This window comes from Maniola hyperantus, chromosome 13, assembly GCF_902806685.2.
Source record: "Maniola hyperantus chromosome 13, iAphHyp1.2, whole genome shotgun sequence".
Lineage (NCBI taxonomy): Eukaryota > Metazoa > Arthropoda > Insecta > Lepidoptera > Nymphalidae > Maniola > Maniola hyperantus.
Window position 1 is genome coordinate 10,779,924 of NC_048548.1, and position 19,123 is coordinate 10,799,046.

At 36.9% G+C, this 19,123-nt stretch overlaps 1 protein-coding gene across 5 annotated transcripts in view; it reads right to left on the minus strand.

The window, feature by feature from the left end:
* The window catches only part of LOC117987889 (uncharacterized), a 133,945-nt gene that overhangs the window by 36,053 nt on the left and 78,769 nt on the right, over positions 1 to 19,123 (minus strand). For 3 of the 5 annotated variants that reach the window (XM_069502580.1, XM_069502581.1, XM_069502582.1), the window contains exons 2-3: positions 14,257 to 14,405; positions 10,679 to 10,855 (exon numbers count right to left, since the gene is read on the minus strand). In XM_069502580.1, coding sequence (XP_069358681.1) covers positions 10,679 to 10,855; positions 14,257 to 14,298 — 219 coding nt within the window. In that variant the 5' untranslated portion in view covers positions 14,299 to 14,405. Of the gene's footprint in view, positions 1 to 9,521; positions 10,459 to 10,678; positions 10,856 to 14,256; positions 14,406 to 19,123 lie in introns of those variants that run through there. The other 2 variants (XM_069502584.1, XM_069502583.1) reach the window with 2 other exon arrangements.

Genomic DNA, 19,123 nt, shown 5'->3' on the forward strand with positions numbered 1-19,123 from the left:
TCCTGAATCGACGATATATAATTATATGTAAAATATTAAGCTATGGTGACTTAAAATCAAAGAAAAATAGGGCTACTTTAGGGCGTCAAATGTACTAACATTTGACGCCTGCCAGTAAAGCCATAGCCTCGATGTTTTGTTAGAAGGTCCCTAACGGCGTCCGTGAACTGTGGTTCTGTTGACTGCTATACCACTTCCAAGTTAGTCCGCTTCCATCTTAAATTGCATCATCACTTACCACCAGGTGAGATCGCAGTCAAATGTATAACGGAATAATAAACATGAAAGTTCTATTCTTTATACAAGCAACCTTGCTTAAAATGCCTTTAATGCCAAGTGTAGTAAATTACTAATCACTAGAGAGGCCTCTAAAAGCTTTTTATAAACTCAATAAACTAGTTCAATTGGTGAGGCTACGTCATCCTCTAAATGTCACATGAAAAAAGTAGGTAGGTACAGTAGCCGGCAAGAAATATTGTACATCAACCTTTAGAATGAGATTTCGGCTATGTAGAGCGTTATCTCGTCACCACGCTCGTCACTCATACCTATGTGACGTTTTGTGACAGAGACAGCGCTCTACAAAACGGCTATACAGGGTGTAACCAAAACGCTGGCAATAACGAAGACAGGTGATAGTACTGATGATTATCTGCTACGGTACTAAGGTACTACTGATACCTTAAAAAAACCGCGAATAATAAATAGAAAAAATCCTATTATTTTGTAAAAGTTTACGATATATTGCAAATAAAACACCTGACTGAAGCCAGAGGTCATCGAACGTTACGTTAGTAGGTCACTCGGAGTCAATGCTGCATCGTAAGCGGGGCATTGACCCGAGTTTTGCACGCTGTACATTGCGGGTTTGAAAAATCACTAAAACTACAAAATGAGGCAAATGGTTATTGGTATTGGATTGTGTTTAGGTAGTAAATCAATAACGCTAAGTTTTTGCTAGCGTTCTGGCAACACCCTGTATTTTCTAAAGGTCGATGTAAAATATTTTCTGCCGCGTACTGTATAGCTCATACCTGCTTAGTTGGCGAGCCTGAAAAAAGGGGTCTCTTTAGGTACCTACACACCTAAAATAGATTCGGCTTTTATCGTGACACACAATGCGTTATAAGTAACTAGCTTATGCTCGCGACTTCGTCCGCGTGGACTACACCAACTGACTGACTGATCTATCAAAGCACAGCTCAAACTATTGGACGGATCGGGCTGAAATTTGGCATGCAGATAGCTATAGGCATCCGTTAAAAAAGCATTTTTGAAAATTCAACCCCTAAGGGGGTGAAATAGTGGTTTAAAATTTGTGTAGTCCACGCGGAAGAAATCGTGAGCATAAGCTGGTATTTATATAATTATCTCAACTTAATAACTAATAACAATCCTAACTTATATAAATATCTTAACTTTATTTAACAGAGAGCGTTTTATGGTGAAAGTTAATTTCGTAAAAGTATTTTTGTCGATAAACTGACGTAGAAATATGAGAGGTGTGATTGTCTTTTCGTGGTTCTTCCACGGATATCCTAATTTTCTATGTATTTATAAAATGGTTGGTTGTGATTGGTGTACTCAAAAGTCACGTAATCAAGACAATGTGCGGAATGAGGGTAGGTACCGAACGGGCGTAGGCCGCCTTTTATGCTAAGCAACTGCCTAAACTTGGCGATCGGGGGTATCCGGCTATTAAGCGTCTATAGGCGGTAGTCTGTGGAGCTTACTGACAAAGTAAGACTGTAAATTTTGTGCAGTAAATTTAATAGCATGCCCGCTACCATATATCAATTGCTCAGAATACAGAATTATTCTGTATTCTGAGATCAATAATTGGGTATTTGCCTACTTTTGAATTTGATAAATATTATTACTTAATATTAATAGATAGATTAGATAAGAATAATGACGTACACTGAAAAAAATATTTAAATTCAACAAAGATTTACAAAGTTACAGGCATTTTAATTTTGGAGTGAGAGGGTATTCTATCCCTTTCTCGCAAAACGAAAATTTGTATGAAACCGCACGAAGCTACTATGGCATTAATAGGTATGATCAGAATCAGAAATATTTAAATGCTTATAACTTTTTTGTTTTATTTGATCCATTTAATTAGTTTTTCAGTTTACGTCATTATTTTTATTCTAGTTTATAATAAAGTAATAAAAAAAGTGGAGTCAAATACCCAATTTGAGTTCGTACGTAAGAAGAACTAATGACTCGCATTTAAGTTGTACTGAAGCTGTACTTTGCAAGGAACTGAACAAAGTACCTATCGCAGCGTTTGTTAGATGCTATATTTGCGTAACTAGGAACTACTAAGTACCTACGTAAGAAGTGCTCTTAGAAAACTTTGAATCTCAGTTCTGTAACGAGAAATAGGGTATTTCAACGAGCTACGAAAAGATCTGTGAATCTACATTAATATTATAAACATGTAATTTTTTTTAAAGTTTGAATGTAGGGATAATCTCTGGAACTAATAACACATTATCCCCGAGTGCTATATAATTATATCTATACAAATATATAAAATGAAAAGGTGACTGACTGACTGATCTATCAACGCACAGCTCAAACTACTGGACGAATCGGGCTGAAGTTTGGCATGCATAAGGAGTCGAAATTTGGTTCACGTCGTAAGCGAAAGGATCTGAGAACCTACCGCTTTATTGTCCAAGAAAACTCCTACCATTCAATGAATAATGGAAAGGGGTTACAACCATCAACAATGACGACTATGCAGAGTGAGGAAATTCCTCTTAATCTGTGGGTGTATATAAACATACCAGAAGTGAAGTTAAATATTAATCGCAACGCACAGAGGCTCATCGAGAGTTTTACCCTTTATAATAACCTAACCGCAATATTAACTTGATTATGGCACAATAATTGCTATTGCAACCACTCAATCGAAATAGCGACCTAAACACAAAAAACATTTAATAGCCGCCAAGGCTCGAGTCGCAACGAGACTAGCTTAAAAACCATCAACCACCCGCATTTATACAAATCGACTCAAGATGGCTTCCCCGCAACAGATCACGTGACTTCCGTTCAAAAGGCGGTAACTACGAGTGCGATGTAGAAATCTGTACGCATAAATTACATACGAGAAGTTAGTTTGCGTCCATCCTTATAGCTTATAGTTCCTCTTGGCTTATTGCCATCAATCATTTATGATCCAGTGAGCGGGGAGATAACGAAGTACCTATCCGTCGCACGTACACTCTCAACTTCTCAACGGAGGCTAGCGTTAATGAGGTTTTGATACTTGGGACACATGTCATATACGCTAAATTAGGTACCTACATTTTAAATGATCTACTGTACAGGTGCTATATAAAAGTCCGAACGCACTTATGCTGCGCTGCGCGACGCGGCACGTCCGATATAGTTTGATATTTGAGGTTGTATGGAGCTCAGATTAATTTAGAATAATTAATCTAAGGTATTAATTAAGCAAAGCGCACTTGAGTGACGCTGCGCAATGTGGAGCGCGCTTGCCTAAAAGATTCAAACTTGACTTCAAGGTACCCATATTAAAATTGAAGAAGAAACCTGATGCCTAGCGGTTCGAATTGAAAACAAAGGAGTGACAAAGGAGTCGGGTATATCGTCACCACAACGTCACCAACCAGCCGGTCATTGATACACATCGATACCTGCATAGCGTAGAGCCTTGACACAACATCGGCCTCCGATATCAGTTCGGTGTTCGACTCGACTTGTATTCGTACCCTTCAAAGACTAACTTTGGAGAAGTGGCGATAGAAATCTACCGCAGTTCGTTCATTGTTTTCCGTCCATTATTACCAATGAATCTTGCATTGGTTCGGAAGGTTGATTCTTTTCTACGTCGGTTTACGCAGCCGTGGCCATATGCTAACCTGAGTGGAATTGAACACAAAGGAGTGAGAAAGGAGTCGGTATATCGTCAAGGGTCACCGCAACGTCTGCATAGCGAGGAGCCTTAACACAACATCGGCCTGCGATATCATGTTCGTTGTTCGATTCAATTTGTATTTGTAGTTATACTCTTCAAAGACTAACTTCGTAGAAGTGACGATAGAAATCTACCGCGGTTTCTTCATGGTTTTCCGATGAATCTCAACCGCGCCGCGTCGCCAGATGGGTTCGAAACTAGTCAGATAAACGTTGATTAACCACGTGAGTGAATCTAGAAGATTCATCAATGAAGAATATGGGGTAGTATTTGACCTAATTTACTCGTAAAGTGCAGTGATAGCCTATAGTGGTTAGGTCGTCCGCCTTCTCGAGAGGTCGGGGGTTCGGATCCGGGCACGCACCTCTAACTTTTCGGAGTTATGTGCGTTTTAAGTAATTAAACATGTATTGCTTTAACGGTGAAGGAAAACATCGTGAGGAAACCTGCATGCCTGAGAGTTCTCCATAATGTTCTCAAAGGTGAGTGAAGTCTAGGTACCAATCCGCACATGGCCAGCGTGGTAGACTATGGCCAAAATCCTTCTCACCGTAGTGAGCCGGCGACGGGTTGATCATGATGATAATAATGATGACTTATAATGTATGTTTACATTCAGGTAATTTAAGACATAGGTTTGAGCCAATCAGGAGCCAATACATGTCATGCTCAGAAACGCGAGTCTGGGCGGATTGATGGTAATTCGCTGACGAATGTCGCTTATTAGCACACCGATCGATATCTGCATAATCTAGACTCTAGTTGACAACGACTGCTGCTATTAAGTCCACAAGTCCGACTGTTGTTTAATGTTTATTGTTTAATCAATTAATGGTGCACCGATATAACCGATATGGGATTCAATATCATTTGTAAAACTTAAAGTATTTGAATAAAAAATCTTTCTATTTTGTCACTCCTGTATCGGTATAACACATTCCGTTACTATTTCATGTTATATACCTAACATTATTATAACTGTTGTATCAAATTGTCAAAAAAAATAGTTAAGTAAATTATTTTTTCCATTTTTTTTATTTAAAATATTATAATAAAAGTTTAAGCTATATAATTAAATACCATACAAATTATGCCCGCGTGGAATGGTGCCAAGAATACTGGCTGCATTTCCGCGCTGGACAGCCAGGCTGATCCGTTGCTGGTACAATAAAGATTGATGTAACTATTTAATGGTGGCAAAATGTCGTCGTTACGTTTTATAATCTTTCCTCTAATGGCTTACTTAGCAACGTGAAAATGATTCATCCTTATTTCTACGGCATCATCAATTCAATGGAGCGTGACTGGTGAAAATTTACAATACTTGAGGTGAAATATTAACTGCGATGTTTTTTTTAATTGTTGGTTTGTTCTTTTTATAGAGCTATTAGGTAGGATAAAGTTTTTGCAAACGAATAAAGGAATGTTGATGATTCTTTGTTTAGGTAGAGTATACTTATAGGAAAAAAAATATCTGCATCATTACCTCACTACTCATATTATAAATGCGAAAGTGTGTTTATGCATGAGTATAGTTTGGGTAGTATGGGTACCTGGAGAGTGACATAGGCTACTTTTTTACTTAGGAAATCAAAGAGTTCCCACGGAATTGTTAAAAACCTAAATCCACGCGTAGAAAGTCGCGGGCATAACCTAGTAGTAATAAAATTCGTAATATCGTATATTATTATAAATCTGCAAGGGTTTTTGCTTCTTCAATACTTGTGTCTTTTCTCATGATTAAGTATTGGTTTGCCACGACCTGAAGAAGAATCTAGTACACTTTTTATCGCGGAATAATAAAGTTACTTGAGTTGTACAAAATTAAAAAATACACGTAGGTATCGTGTTGACGTACGTTTTATCATTTTTTAATAAGTCATACCCATTCGGTACAGTTACCTTTTGTTTTAGGCCAGTAAAAGTTGAAAAAATCAACCCTAACAATGCCTTAACATTTTTCAAACATATTACCGCGTGTGCTGAATTAAAAAAGATAGGCAAAATGACATTAAAAGTTTTAAATACTATTGAATATTTTTAATAAGTAAAAATCAGAGTCAAAATAAAATATAATAAAAGCATACGTGACCTATAAAAATCGCAAGTTGTTATAAAAATTGAAAGAATAAATTTGAAAGAAGTCGAGCGATATGGATCCAGTGCAAACAATTAAAAATCTCGTGCTTTCCATGATCCATAAAATATTAATTATATTAAAGGAGTCATGACAGGATGAAATGAAACCAGTCGCAGGGATTTAGGGCGGCGGCGCTCAGAACCGCTGTATTCTGGAGCAGTGCAAGACCTAGGCGTGTGGATGTGGAAGTCCCTGTAAAAGACCTATTGCCCATCAGTTGACGTTTGACGATGATGATGATGAATGAAAAATACTTATTATACCTACTCATAGCTACTTAAGCGACTCACTCTACATTCATTGTAACTGTTAGTTTTACATAGATATAGGATAATTATAGAAGCCACAAAGTACCTTGTTCAATTTTTCACGTCTTCATACACGACTGCAAATTATTTGGAAGGCATCCGATATCTAAGAAGACACTCGATAATTAAAGTGTAATATATAAGCCATTACATTTTGTATCTAACACAAATGAAATAAAGTTTGATTTTGTTTGGCAAATTTTTTCACAAGATTTCAGTATGTGGTGTATTCGTGTATTAAACATTTTTCAGGGGTATGTGCTGCAACGGATTTTGCACCTTGGGTTTTTAGCTTAAAGTTTAATTTTATTTGAATGATTATAGCATCGAATGTTGTGTGTTGTATAGGAACATTTCGTGGCAAGGGCGTTAATGGTTTCCGCCCGATAGCTGAATGGGTTGCTGTCAACATTCTGGATATACTTCTGGTCGTCAATTGATTAGAGTAGGTATAGTTTTGGGTGGAATATGGGCGGAATTGTCGACTTATTTGAAACAGATGACACGCTTTTTCGACTGCTTTATGTTATTGTTATGGTCTATAATATCAGTGAGTGGCGCCTTACTTGCAAAAATGTGTAGGTAGGTATCTGTATTAATATTATCAGTACCCTTATTATAAATGCGAAAGTGTGTTTGTTTGTTGGTTTGTCCTTCAATCCAAAAGGTCGCTGTATATAAGTCAGTTTTTATCTAATAGCCTACTGTTTTCGATAATAGCGTAGTGGTGAAGACGTCGACATTCTATTAAAGAGGTCGGGGGGTTAATCCTAGGCACGCATCTCTAACTTTTCGGAGCTATTTGCGTTTTGAGCAATATTTAATTGCTTAGTCACTTGCTCTAACGGTGAAGGGAAACATCGTGAGGAAACGCCTTAGAGTTTCCCATAATGTTCTCAAAGGTGTATGAAGTCCGCCAATCTGCACTGGGCTAGCGTGGCAGACTATGGTCTAAACCCTTCTTAATCTGGGATAAGACCCGTGCTCAGTAGTGAGCCGGCGATGGGATACGTTGGAAGACAACCACCCCGTTGGTCCAATGACATCACCAAGTTTGCGGGAAAAACTTGCAGGAGGCTCGCCCAATACTGAGAAGAATGGCCTGCATGTGTGGAGGCCATATTTAACACTGGATAAATAAGGGCTAACAAAGAAGAAGAAGAAACCACAGATACCTACCACTTCTATGACATTATTTAGAGTTCTATGGGTGGAACAATAAATCTCCCAGTGGTGAATGTTTAAATCATGTAGTTACACAATTATGCACGTAAATGCAAATGGCCAGCGCAGCTCAAGTTTGTCAGAAAATTCATGAAACGTATATTTACCGTTCGAGATTACAACGCGATAGAATATGCAACAAGCTGCCACGTGCGACTTGTAGGTAGTAAATATTCTGGCACAATAGCTTACATCCAATACAAATAATATTCTTACCAAAATTTAGAATTAGTTGGGTGACATCTACTTAGTATTGGTACTAATATTAACATGTGATGCCTACTACTCGATTCGTGTGTATTTTTTTTTAATTCCGTGAGAATCCTTGGATTTTCCTCGATAAAAAGTATTCTATGTCTATCTTCAGGATGCAAGCATCGTATTAGGCGTCTAAAGGTAACAAAATACACGCAACAATAATTAACACACATAACTAAATATTAATTTGAAAAGTTATACTAAGGCTGATAATATTATGTAGGTAATCGAAGTTTTTATCAATTTTTTTTAAAGACTATTAGCCATGTAAATGACTAATATTCCCCTTTCCCCTCCAACTAAGCGTAAAGCTTGTGCTAGGAGTAGGTACGACAATAGTGCAACGGGCGGGGTTTGAACCGTCGACCTTTCGGTTTTCAGTCCACTCCTTTACCCGTTGAGCTATTGAGGCTCGAATTAAAACCAAAAAGGGCATATACCTAGTTTACAAGAAGGTATCTACCTCTTGATTCTTGCGTCGATGAATTAGTAGATAATTATTAATTATGAAATTAACTGCACTTTTACATAAAACTATGAATTCGGGTGGGACAAACTTTATTGTTTTGTACAGACCAACTTACTGTAAATAGTTTATGCTCGTAGTATAGAAAGACTATTACAGTATTGTTATACTGGAGGGAAGTGAAAACAATGGAGCGTTGAATACAGTGGACAGCGGCGGTAAGTGATGAATGGCTTCAGCGAGAGTGTTTGCCGAACACTGAAACTGGGCTGGGTTGAGTTTTTGTGCCTTCATTTTTAATAATAAACACAATAGTGAACAGAAGAATAAAAATAATACACGACCTCGTGGACAGATGAAATAGGAATGACAATGTAGATTGTAGTTGGTATTGCAGATGTTTATTTTTTTACATTCCAAATTAAAAATGAAAAGAAGTACCTACCTATTTCAGGTTTTTTGGTTTTACTCATAACTTTAATTCTGTAAAGTTTACTAGTTATTTTAAATAAAATTAAAATAAATAAACTTACTTCACTTATCGAAAGAGGAAATATCCAAGAAGGCTATAATACTCAGGTATATGAACATATTTTAACTAAACCGATATGACGATAATAGGAATTAAATCGGAAAAAATCATACTATCTGAGAGCTTCCATGGCGTGCGCTGCGAAAATACTTAGTTAAAGTTAACGAAAACAATGTACCTATTGTGGAATAGTTCATCTTAAAAGTTTCGCGACCGCCGCGCCGCCAGGCTGTACAAATATTTAATTCCAAAATCAAATTATTTTGCAATTCCAAAATCTATTCTACAGGTAATTTTTCAAATAGGTTTTTAAAATAATATCTTTTAAGAACTTTAAAGTGTGCATTTTTTAACTTTGAAAAAATTTAGTTAATTTTATCAGTTTGACAAGTTTTCTTAGAGATGTAGCAGCTATGTTAATACAAAAACTATGTAGAGCAGATTACAGATAATCCTTCAGAAATTGTGTAAAGTTATAAAACGACATAGTATAAGAGAATCAATCTAAAACATATTAAGATAAAGTAGCTCCGTTATAAAGTACTTACTATAAATATAAAACCAAGCACGTCGGCATAAACGAGCAATATACGGCTTTCTTAACATGCAAGATAATTTAAAAGTAATCTAGTACATACCCAGGACGCCGGCGGATATCTCGGGAAGGGCGCGATCGGCTTAGTCGCCACATTGCTTGGTAATTCATTCTTGATTCCTCGCTTCAAACGTTGTTTTTTTCTTTCCCGCGATTTGGCTCTTAGCATAAGAGCTGCCTGCATACTTGCCAGCTTTGAGGCCGTTGAAAAACGCGGGTTTTGAACACGACTTAGCTCCTAGGCTAAGGTTTCACACAAACTCACTAGACACAGTTTAACTTTTCACGCCCGAGTTCACATACAGTTATAATTTAGTATCTAAGATTAATTCAATTTTAAAACTCTATTCTAGCGTGACTATTCTAATTTATATACAAATAGCCGAAAGAAAGTTCACGTTTACTCGCAGAACATCGATATCACTTTTGCGTTAGTCCCATCACAGTATAAGATTTGATTTTATCTCACTAGAGATGATTTAGAATTGGATTAAGATAGGCACAAGAAAAGGCGCGAAACTATATTTATATTTTTTATTCTAATTGAACTTTTTAACCTTATATACGATATGTTTCAGTATGAGAAAACGATATTGGAAGCAAGCGCAATTTGGCGTTATGTGTTTGATTTATTTTATTTAAAGTTTTTTTCTTATTTTTTTAACTGTGTGCACTCATGTCTCATTCCGCACGTCGAGTCGCAGTCTCTGATTCTTCAGCACCTGCCCCCGGACATTCTCCGCTAGATGTCTCTGTTTCATGGCCGGCCTACTTGTTTCACTTCGCGTACCGACACTGCTCCGCAGCACATATTACTGACGTCCTTCCGAACGGCACGCTAAAGCCATTACACTTACAGCACCGATAGGATTACGCGTAATCATGTTAAAGGTGACTCCGGTCATTGCATTGTCTCACTCGCTCATGCTAGCTTACCATACGAATTAAAATAAACAATTACATCGAATACTATATTTACCAAATACCAATATTACAGGAAGCTCAATACTTACACTATATTTCTGTAACAGCACATAAACGGTTTACGAAGCGACATACGCACTCGAGCGGCTTACGCAAATCTACAACAAACGATCGCATTTTAAAAGCCGCCGGATTAGTAGCGTGTGTGGCTTTACATCGATACAGTTCATGCTAAGACTAGACATCGACACGTAGACACAATAAGTCAGGCAGTACCTCGACGACATCGCATGGCGATGTGGGCTCGAGCGACGAGAGGAGTCGGGGCGGAGGCGCGACGAGTCGCGACTCCCAGTGCTGACAAGAGTAGGCACGGACGCCGGTGGGGGCGGGGTGGACCGGGCTGCCGGTGTGCGAGCTCGGCGGCACGGGCACGCGGCCGTGCTGGCGCGCCTGTAACACGACACCACATGTATCCCTCTCCAACACGAGACAACACTATCTACAGTTTCAACATTACTGAAAAACACTAGCGCAAACGGTGGGCTACATACTCAGCATCACAATCGCAAAGGTGTTCGCGTTATCGATTTCAAACTAGGCTACGATTAGTGAAAATAAAGAACACAACAAAGATGTACGGAAAATAAAAATAATACAGAATCTGAAAAGAAAGAATAAAAATTAACGAATTCGGAATAGTTTTCACTTGACTAAAACAAGTGATACTATGAAAATTACTCTATCTATGGTAACGTAGACACAGAAGCAATCAGTTACGACTTACGGTACATCTAAAGATGCGTACTGACCAGAAACATTTACATGTAATGTAACCATTTTGAATTCGATTTAGAGCATTACATTATAATACAATTGTATCGAAGTACATACGTAGCAAAATTCGATTTTGTAACACTCACTCAGCAATCAGCAATGTTTGAAGTTGTATAATATACTAGCTGATCCCCGCGGCTTCGCCCGCGTAGATTTAGGTTTTCAAAGATCCCGTCTAGCCTATGTCACTCAGGAATAATCTAGCTTTCTACAGGTGAAAGAATTTTTAAAATCGGTTCAGTAGTTCCAAAGATTACCCCCTACAAACAAACTTAACGACATTACCTCTTTATATAATAGTATAGAAGATAAAAGTTGACTGACTGACTGATTGATTGATCTATCAACGCTCAAACTACTGGACGGATCGGGCTGAAATTTGACATGCAGGTAGCTATTATGACGTAGGCATCCGCTAAGAAAGGATTTTTGAAAATTCAACCCCTAAAGGGGTGAAAAAGGGGTTTGAAATTCGTGAAGTCCACGCGGACGAGTTGCGAGCATAAGCTATGTTTATTATGAAAAAATGCGCAATATAATTATTAATACTCAGCTTGACTTATACACCGACTTATAATCCGAGCTACAAGTGAATTAGAAGCAAATACTCCTCTTGATCAGTACGCACCTTAAGTTAACATATTTTTTAAATAAAGAATGACAGTAAGTATAAAATAAAATCAAATGGGTCAAAATCATAGGTGTAAAGTCAATCACAGACCACCTTTATAATTTTTATGCCACTTTCCACAATTTGCGTTTATAAAAGACACTCGTTGCAGTTCTACGGCATTCAATAGATATCAACGACGTGCGAAGAACGTCCATTAGTGTTATAGAGAGAGAGCCAGCGCGTGCCAGACCTTTGTTATTTTATAAAAGCTGAAAGTTTATCTGCGTATTGTTACTCCAACACAGAGAGGAACATTCAGCGACTATCAAGTTTGGATCATGGTGGCTTTGACAGACAACAATTAGTAATAAAGGTGTAAAAAATCTTACGTCAAGTATAAGGTCTAATATTTTTAAAACTAAGTGCCTGGCTATGGATGACGTGATTATTAATACTATTTCGAACAAAATATAAAAATATTGACTTTATATTTTTCACACCTTTATTGCCTGTTATCTCCTAAAGCCGCCATGATTCAAACTTCATAGTCGCTGATCGTTCCTCTCTGTGTTGGGGACAATACGCAAAGAAAATTTCAGCTTTTATAAAATAACGAAGGTCTGGCACGCGCTGGCTCTTAGTCCATTATTGAACGTCGAACGTTAGTGCAATGACTGATGATGTTCCTCATCCAGTATCTAATGGGAATGATACTACACCAGCAACTTTCTCAAACAGTGTAAAACAAGCCAATATAAAGTCGGGATTGTGATATAATATGGCACTCATTTCTATCTACTTTGGATAGGGTAATCAAAAATAGAAGTAATTGTAAATCAGAATTTACCTCGAATTCATTATTATCACAATGTACACGTTTACAATCTTTATTTATTATCGAATAAGTAATAACAACAAAGTATTATAAAACAACGTAAGTAAAGGTATTAAGGTTTTATTTTGAACTTTTTGGTTAATAACCGCACTAATGAACTTGGTGGCAGCCAATTAATAAGTAATTATTGTAGGGTTTGACTTTATTGGTGGGACTTTATTATATAATTTAATAAATAATTATTATAATAATTATAATTATAATTTAAATTAAATTAAAAATTATTATAAATGAAAATTTAATCACTTTTGGCTTTTCAACAAAGATTCCCTTCCAGTAATGCAAACGGACATAGCTGGCTCAAAATTGTTTACTTTTAACTAAAACTAATCTTAGAACGGAACGGCCCAAGAAGTTTCTGATATAATAATAATTAATTTTATCAGAAACTTACTAAATATCAAGTTTCCTTCTTGGATTAATCATTTATCAGTTATTCATAATGTGCTATTCTATCATCGCCAGTGACTAGTCACTTGACTGTGATACGGATGTAGCACGGCGTAGCATAGACTATGCACGTAGCATTACTATCTACGTAGCATTTATACTACGTGGTATAAAAATATAAATAGTAGGATTCCTCTAGCAGTCGTCTATGTTCAGCATACGATACGGAGTGGTACAAACCACAAAGTTATGATAACTAGCTTGACTAGCTCAGTATATTGGATCTTCGGGGAATGTTTCACCTGCATAATTTTTAGAAATGTTAGGGTGCGTTCCTTCAACCAGAACACATTGTCTGGCTAACTGGCTTCAACTTACAACTTCGTCAATTTGTCCGTTGATCAGAGTAGAAAATCAAATTAGTAGTGGAGTTCAGTGACCTTGTGGCTCATCCGTGTTACGCATACGAGACGATTTAGTATAAAGCAGGCTACTCACGCACTTGCCGCAGGGACAGTTTAGGAATTTGACCCTAAATTGCCTCCTAAGCAAGCAGGGGCAATTTCCTAGATTGTCTCTGTACTAGGGTGGCAGGAGCGCAAGACATTTCTGCTCCGTAGATCGTTCCTGCCGCCCTGCCATAAGGTCGTACTCGTATGTGTAGCGCGATGGGGGCAATTTATCAGGTAATCTTTTCTTTTTTCTTTGGAGCTTCGATAATACCGGCACTATTCTGGACACACGGTTCATTTACTCGCACTCTGAACGGCAGACAAGTGTGTTCAGTACCCCGCAAAAAAAAATCACATGAAACTTTAGAAAAAGATTTCGGCTTCGTAGAGCGTCGTCTCTGTCACTCATTCCTATTTGACATTTTGTCGGTCTCAACGATAGAAACTCCGCTCTACGAAACCGTTATCTCTTTCTAAAGTTCGATGTGCAATATTTCCTGCGGGGTAATGTAGAGAGAAATTATAAATTGCCTCTTCCGGCGCCCAGGTGACTTAGATTGCCCCTGTGGCAATGTGTGAGTAGCCTCCTTATATGAGGTGGTAGAATTATTGGTGGTTTTTGGAAGTTTCACCCACATTAGGCTATACTTTAAGTATGTTTAGTCACCTTTCGGCCCGCGAGCGACGCGCCGCCCGCCGCCGCGTACATGCACCGCGCACGCGCTCGTTCAACCGGCGCGCATCGTCGGGCCTAGAGCGGGGGACCTCGCCGCCGCCGCCCCGCTCCGCCGCATCCGTGCTTCTACCCACCTACACCTATAACATCAATTCAATTAATTCATAAAAATACATCTTCTGTACGTTGACGGATGACAGAAGTGAGTGGAAGAAGAAGACATGTGTCGAACCCACGTAGCGTGGGATAAGGTCAGAAAAAGAAGAGACATCTTCTGTGGGTCGCGGGCCGCAGCCGAAGTGACTAACGTGCGCGATGGACGCGCTGCAGTTGACGCATTCAATACTAAATACCCACGGGGGGCTTGGAAGCGTCGTCATTCATTAATTCATTTCCTTAGTTTACTTTAAAGATAAATAAATCCGAGGCACCTTCTCAGGGAAACAGGAAAGCGACGCGATTTGCCCAGCACTTTAGACCTTCTGGAGTTAGATTTTTCACTCATAGCGCATACGTATTTTAGTATTTGAGTAGGTAGTTGCAAAGATGGTGCGCGAACATAGTGGATACGGAGCTTTATAAACATAAATATAATGATTGAATATATTATGTAAATATGTATAGCATAAACTGACTCGTGTATTTTCATTTCATTTCTATTTCTTAATATATACCTAAGTACAGATTTTATTTCGTAAAAATAAAATCATTGTTTTGTGAAATAATGATACTTATGATATCATGATGATCGGCTCACTACAGAGGACGGGTCTCCTCTCAGAGTGAGAAGGGTTTTTGGCCATTAGTCTACCATGTGCGGATTGGTAGACTTCACACACCTTTGAGAACATTATGAAGAACTCTCAGGCATGCAGATTTCCTCGCGATGTTTTCCTTCACCGGCAAAGCAAGTGATATTTAATTACTTAAAACGCACATAACTTCAAAAAGTTAGAGGTGCGTGCCCTGGATTGAACCCCCAACCTCCGATTAGAAAGCGGACGTTTTCAACTCTAGGCTATCACAGCACTAATGATATAGCAAAATATAAAACAATTATTAAATAGTAGTCGTCAGCGCTGAAAAGTTTGTGTAATGGAAAAGTTGTAAACAAAGAGTGAGAACCTAACTTTTTACCTACAACTTAGGACGTAGAGAATACACGCTACTAAACCTAACACAGTTTGGCAAAAAGACATCTCAGACTTTTTACGTAACTTTTATTTTATAAGTAGAACTACCAAATATCAGATTAGCCCCATCGTTACACTCATTTCCTTTAATCTAAGTAAGTATAACCATAACAAATAATTAAAGTTTTTGGAAACGTCTATTTTTAAAAAATAGACGTTCCAAAATGTTCAAAGGTCTGCTAAAATACAGTTAAAATAAGGGTAATTCATAATCATATCAATAAATTTTTATTTTATTTTGTGCTAGTTTATAAAAAATCTACGACTTAACCTATTCTTGAGGATGATAAATGAATAATAATAATGAATAAATCATATTCTAAAGGCCTGATAAAATTAACAAATAAAAATGTATGCACTAGCTTAAGAGCTTATAAGTATACAGTCTGTCAATTGTCATAAATTTGACATGCTAGCCTAGCTTAAAATATAAACTGACTTATAGTAGTTATATACACACATTGTAGTAAGTATTCTGAAATTTTAAACAAAATTCTTCTCTCCCTCGCATCGTCAAACCTTCACTTGTACCAATACATTCAACGTTCTTGAGGCTGCATTTACATAATAATATGTATTGCCAGCGATTCAATATTACACACAACTGAACATGAATGTTGTAATACCTGTTTCCACTACATTTCCCTCACTCGAGTACATTATTAAGCTAGATGTAACATGCGCTTAATCTATATTATGTTAGGTTCATAGCTTATTTATTATATAAAAAACAGAGTATATTACACAATAACGTAATATTATGCAGTTGCAATTTTTATCTTCATTTCCTTGACCAAATCAAATTAAAACTTCACATGTGGGTTCCGACTACTTTGGTAACCAATTTTTTATAACCAGCTACGAAATAAGATTAATATTTCGTCTTTTCGTAACTGGTTATTAATTAAGAATAGGTATTTAAGGTTTTATAAGGTAGTTTTAATTGTCAAATTTTATGCTAAAAATTGGCAAATTTTATAATTAAGTTGACAAATTAAAACTCGTTTTCATTTTATAGTCAGCTACGAAGCTGATTATCTTGATTAGTAACCAGTTACAAAAAGACATTAATCTTTTTTCCGTTACGAACCCAGATAAAATATTCTTGATTAATAAAGTTACGAAAAGACGAAATATTAATCTTATTTCGTAGCTGGTTACGAACAGTTACGAACCAGGATTAAAATACTCTTGATTAACAACCAGTTACGAAAAGACGAAATACTAAACTTATTTCGTAGCTGGTTACGAAAACTTAGTTACCAACGTGGACGAAACCGTGTCAGCCGCAATTTTTGATATTGTAGGTTTTTTTCCACCTCAATGTGATTTAGGAAATTCGTTGTTATTTCCTCAAATGTTGTTTACAAATATGAATAGCTCTCTGTACAATTTCTCAAGGCAGGCATTTTAATGAGGTGCGAGCTACGTAATGAGCTAGACCGTTCCCGGCTAGACCAGTTCTAATGAGCGGGCTGCAGCTGCCGAGTTGAAGCGAAAAGTTTAGCTTTACACAGTTAAATAAGTATAACAACTGCAATTATAATTTAAACTCCTAATAATATATTGGCTTGATATAACTTTTAACATCTTTTTTGAATAAAATATAAAGCTACTGATTTTTAGCAAATTATATGTTTAAGGCGAAATGGAATCACAAAGGCGAATGTATTGAAAAGTCTGGGCCACCCGAGCGCAAATTTGTTGCACGCTTTTTATAAATACTTATATTTAAATTATATCTGCTCTAATACCATAAATTAATACCGTAATCCCTTAGTGTATTAAACGTTGAACGTAAATACGAAATTTTATTGAAATTGGTTTTATATCAATCGAATAAAACTGGGTTTTCTCCTAATCGTCGTGTAAAAAAATGCATATTTTAGGATTTTTTTGTATGGAGATAAATTGTGCCAATCGTGTTTTGGCTCTCGTAATTCACTAAAGAATATCTTAAATTTTTATTATTAAAAATAAATAAACAAATTTGTAGTTTTTGAGACCAAAACTTGATTCTTTGAACACCCAAAATGTTTCTCAACACCGCTTTTGGGACGCATGTCGCCTTAATAGAGTAACTCAAGTTTAAGTAAGTTAATAAAAGAGAAAAATGAGTGAAAAATGCAAGACTATAAAGTATAATACAGCCATCTTGAACTTTTCACTGTTCTAAATTCGTCTCGGACGCGACTAGGTATCTTCACGTGAAAGCCCTTCAGGTCTGCAAGGCGGGCCTTTATAAGTACGTTTCCAGACACGGAGCGCTTTGCTCAGCACCTTTGGTCTCGGCTTCGCGCCTCTAGAGTCGTCGTTCGATCGTCACTTGATGTCATTTAACCTTGATACGAGTGACGAAGCTTTGTCTTTGTATGAAAAGGTGAAGGTGCTTTGATGGAATCTTTTGTTTGAGCCTCAATAGCCCAAGGTTATAAGGGCAGATTAAAATCCGAAATATTTTATTTTTTTATTTTGTTTATTTGAAAGTAATCAACAGCGTAAATACATAATTATTATTTAAATTTAAATCTAGGTATAACAGAAGGCCAAAAGAGATTACTTAAAATTATAATTAAACTATTTTAACAGAATAGAGTTAGAATAAATGTAGGTATATACAATAATAAAATAAAATTACAACAGTGTGTGTATGATTGTATGTGTGTGTGTATGCGTGTGTGAGTGTGTGCTTATGATTATGTGTGAGCGTGTGTGCATGTGTGTGTGTGTGTAAATGGGAGTGTATGATTGCATGCATATTTAGATGTTAGCTACTTTTTTTTTTGTTTTACGATGATAGTTTCTTAATTCCTTTTTAAATTTATTGTTTGATAGGTAAAATAGGTCAAACTCAGCGAACTGATTGTTATAAGTACGTACCAAGCGTGGGATTATAGAATTTCGCGCATAATTTGATTTAGATTTGGGAACATTTAGAAGGCGCGTGTGACGCGTTCTTAAAGGTTGAGCATTAAATGAAAAGGCTGAGAGTAAGCTAGGACAATCGATTGAGCCCGTTAAAATTGCTTGCAGTAACAACATATCACATTGTTCCCTTCTATGCTCCAGTGAGCCGATACCGTAGTGAGTACACGCTTCCTCATAACTATTAAATTTTTTAAAGTCTTTAAAAGCTAAGTATTTAAGAAACTGCCTCTGTATGGTTTCAAGCCTATGGGCATATATTATGTATTGAGGCGACCAGATATTACACGCATATTCTAGAATACTCCGGACATACGCGAAGTAAAGTGTTTTTATGCATTCCACATTACTAAAAGAACGGGTTACCCGTTTGATGAAACCCAATTGTTTGTAAGCTCTATTTACTACCTTATCAATATGGACATCCATTGAAAGTTTAGTATCAACTTGGATACCCAGATCTCTAACGGTTAATATTGTAGGTGTATAGGATTTGTATGTAAATGTTTGAGCCCGTGTAACTTTAAAACCACAGAATTTCATAGAAATATTAAAAAAACCACATAAAAATAGTAAATAGGACTGTAGTTGTGAGGTCGCCGTTTGTCTTTAAGTTATATCCTGTATTTTCTATTCTTTGTCATAGTATTAAGCAATAAAGATGTTTAAATAACTAAATAGCTTGGTAAGTATCTCATCATCATCAGCATCACCGCATCAGTAAATAGGAATTATTAGTC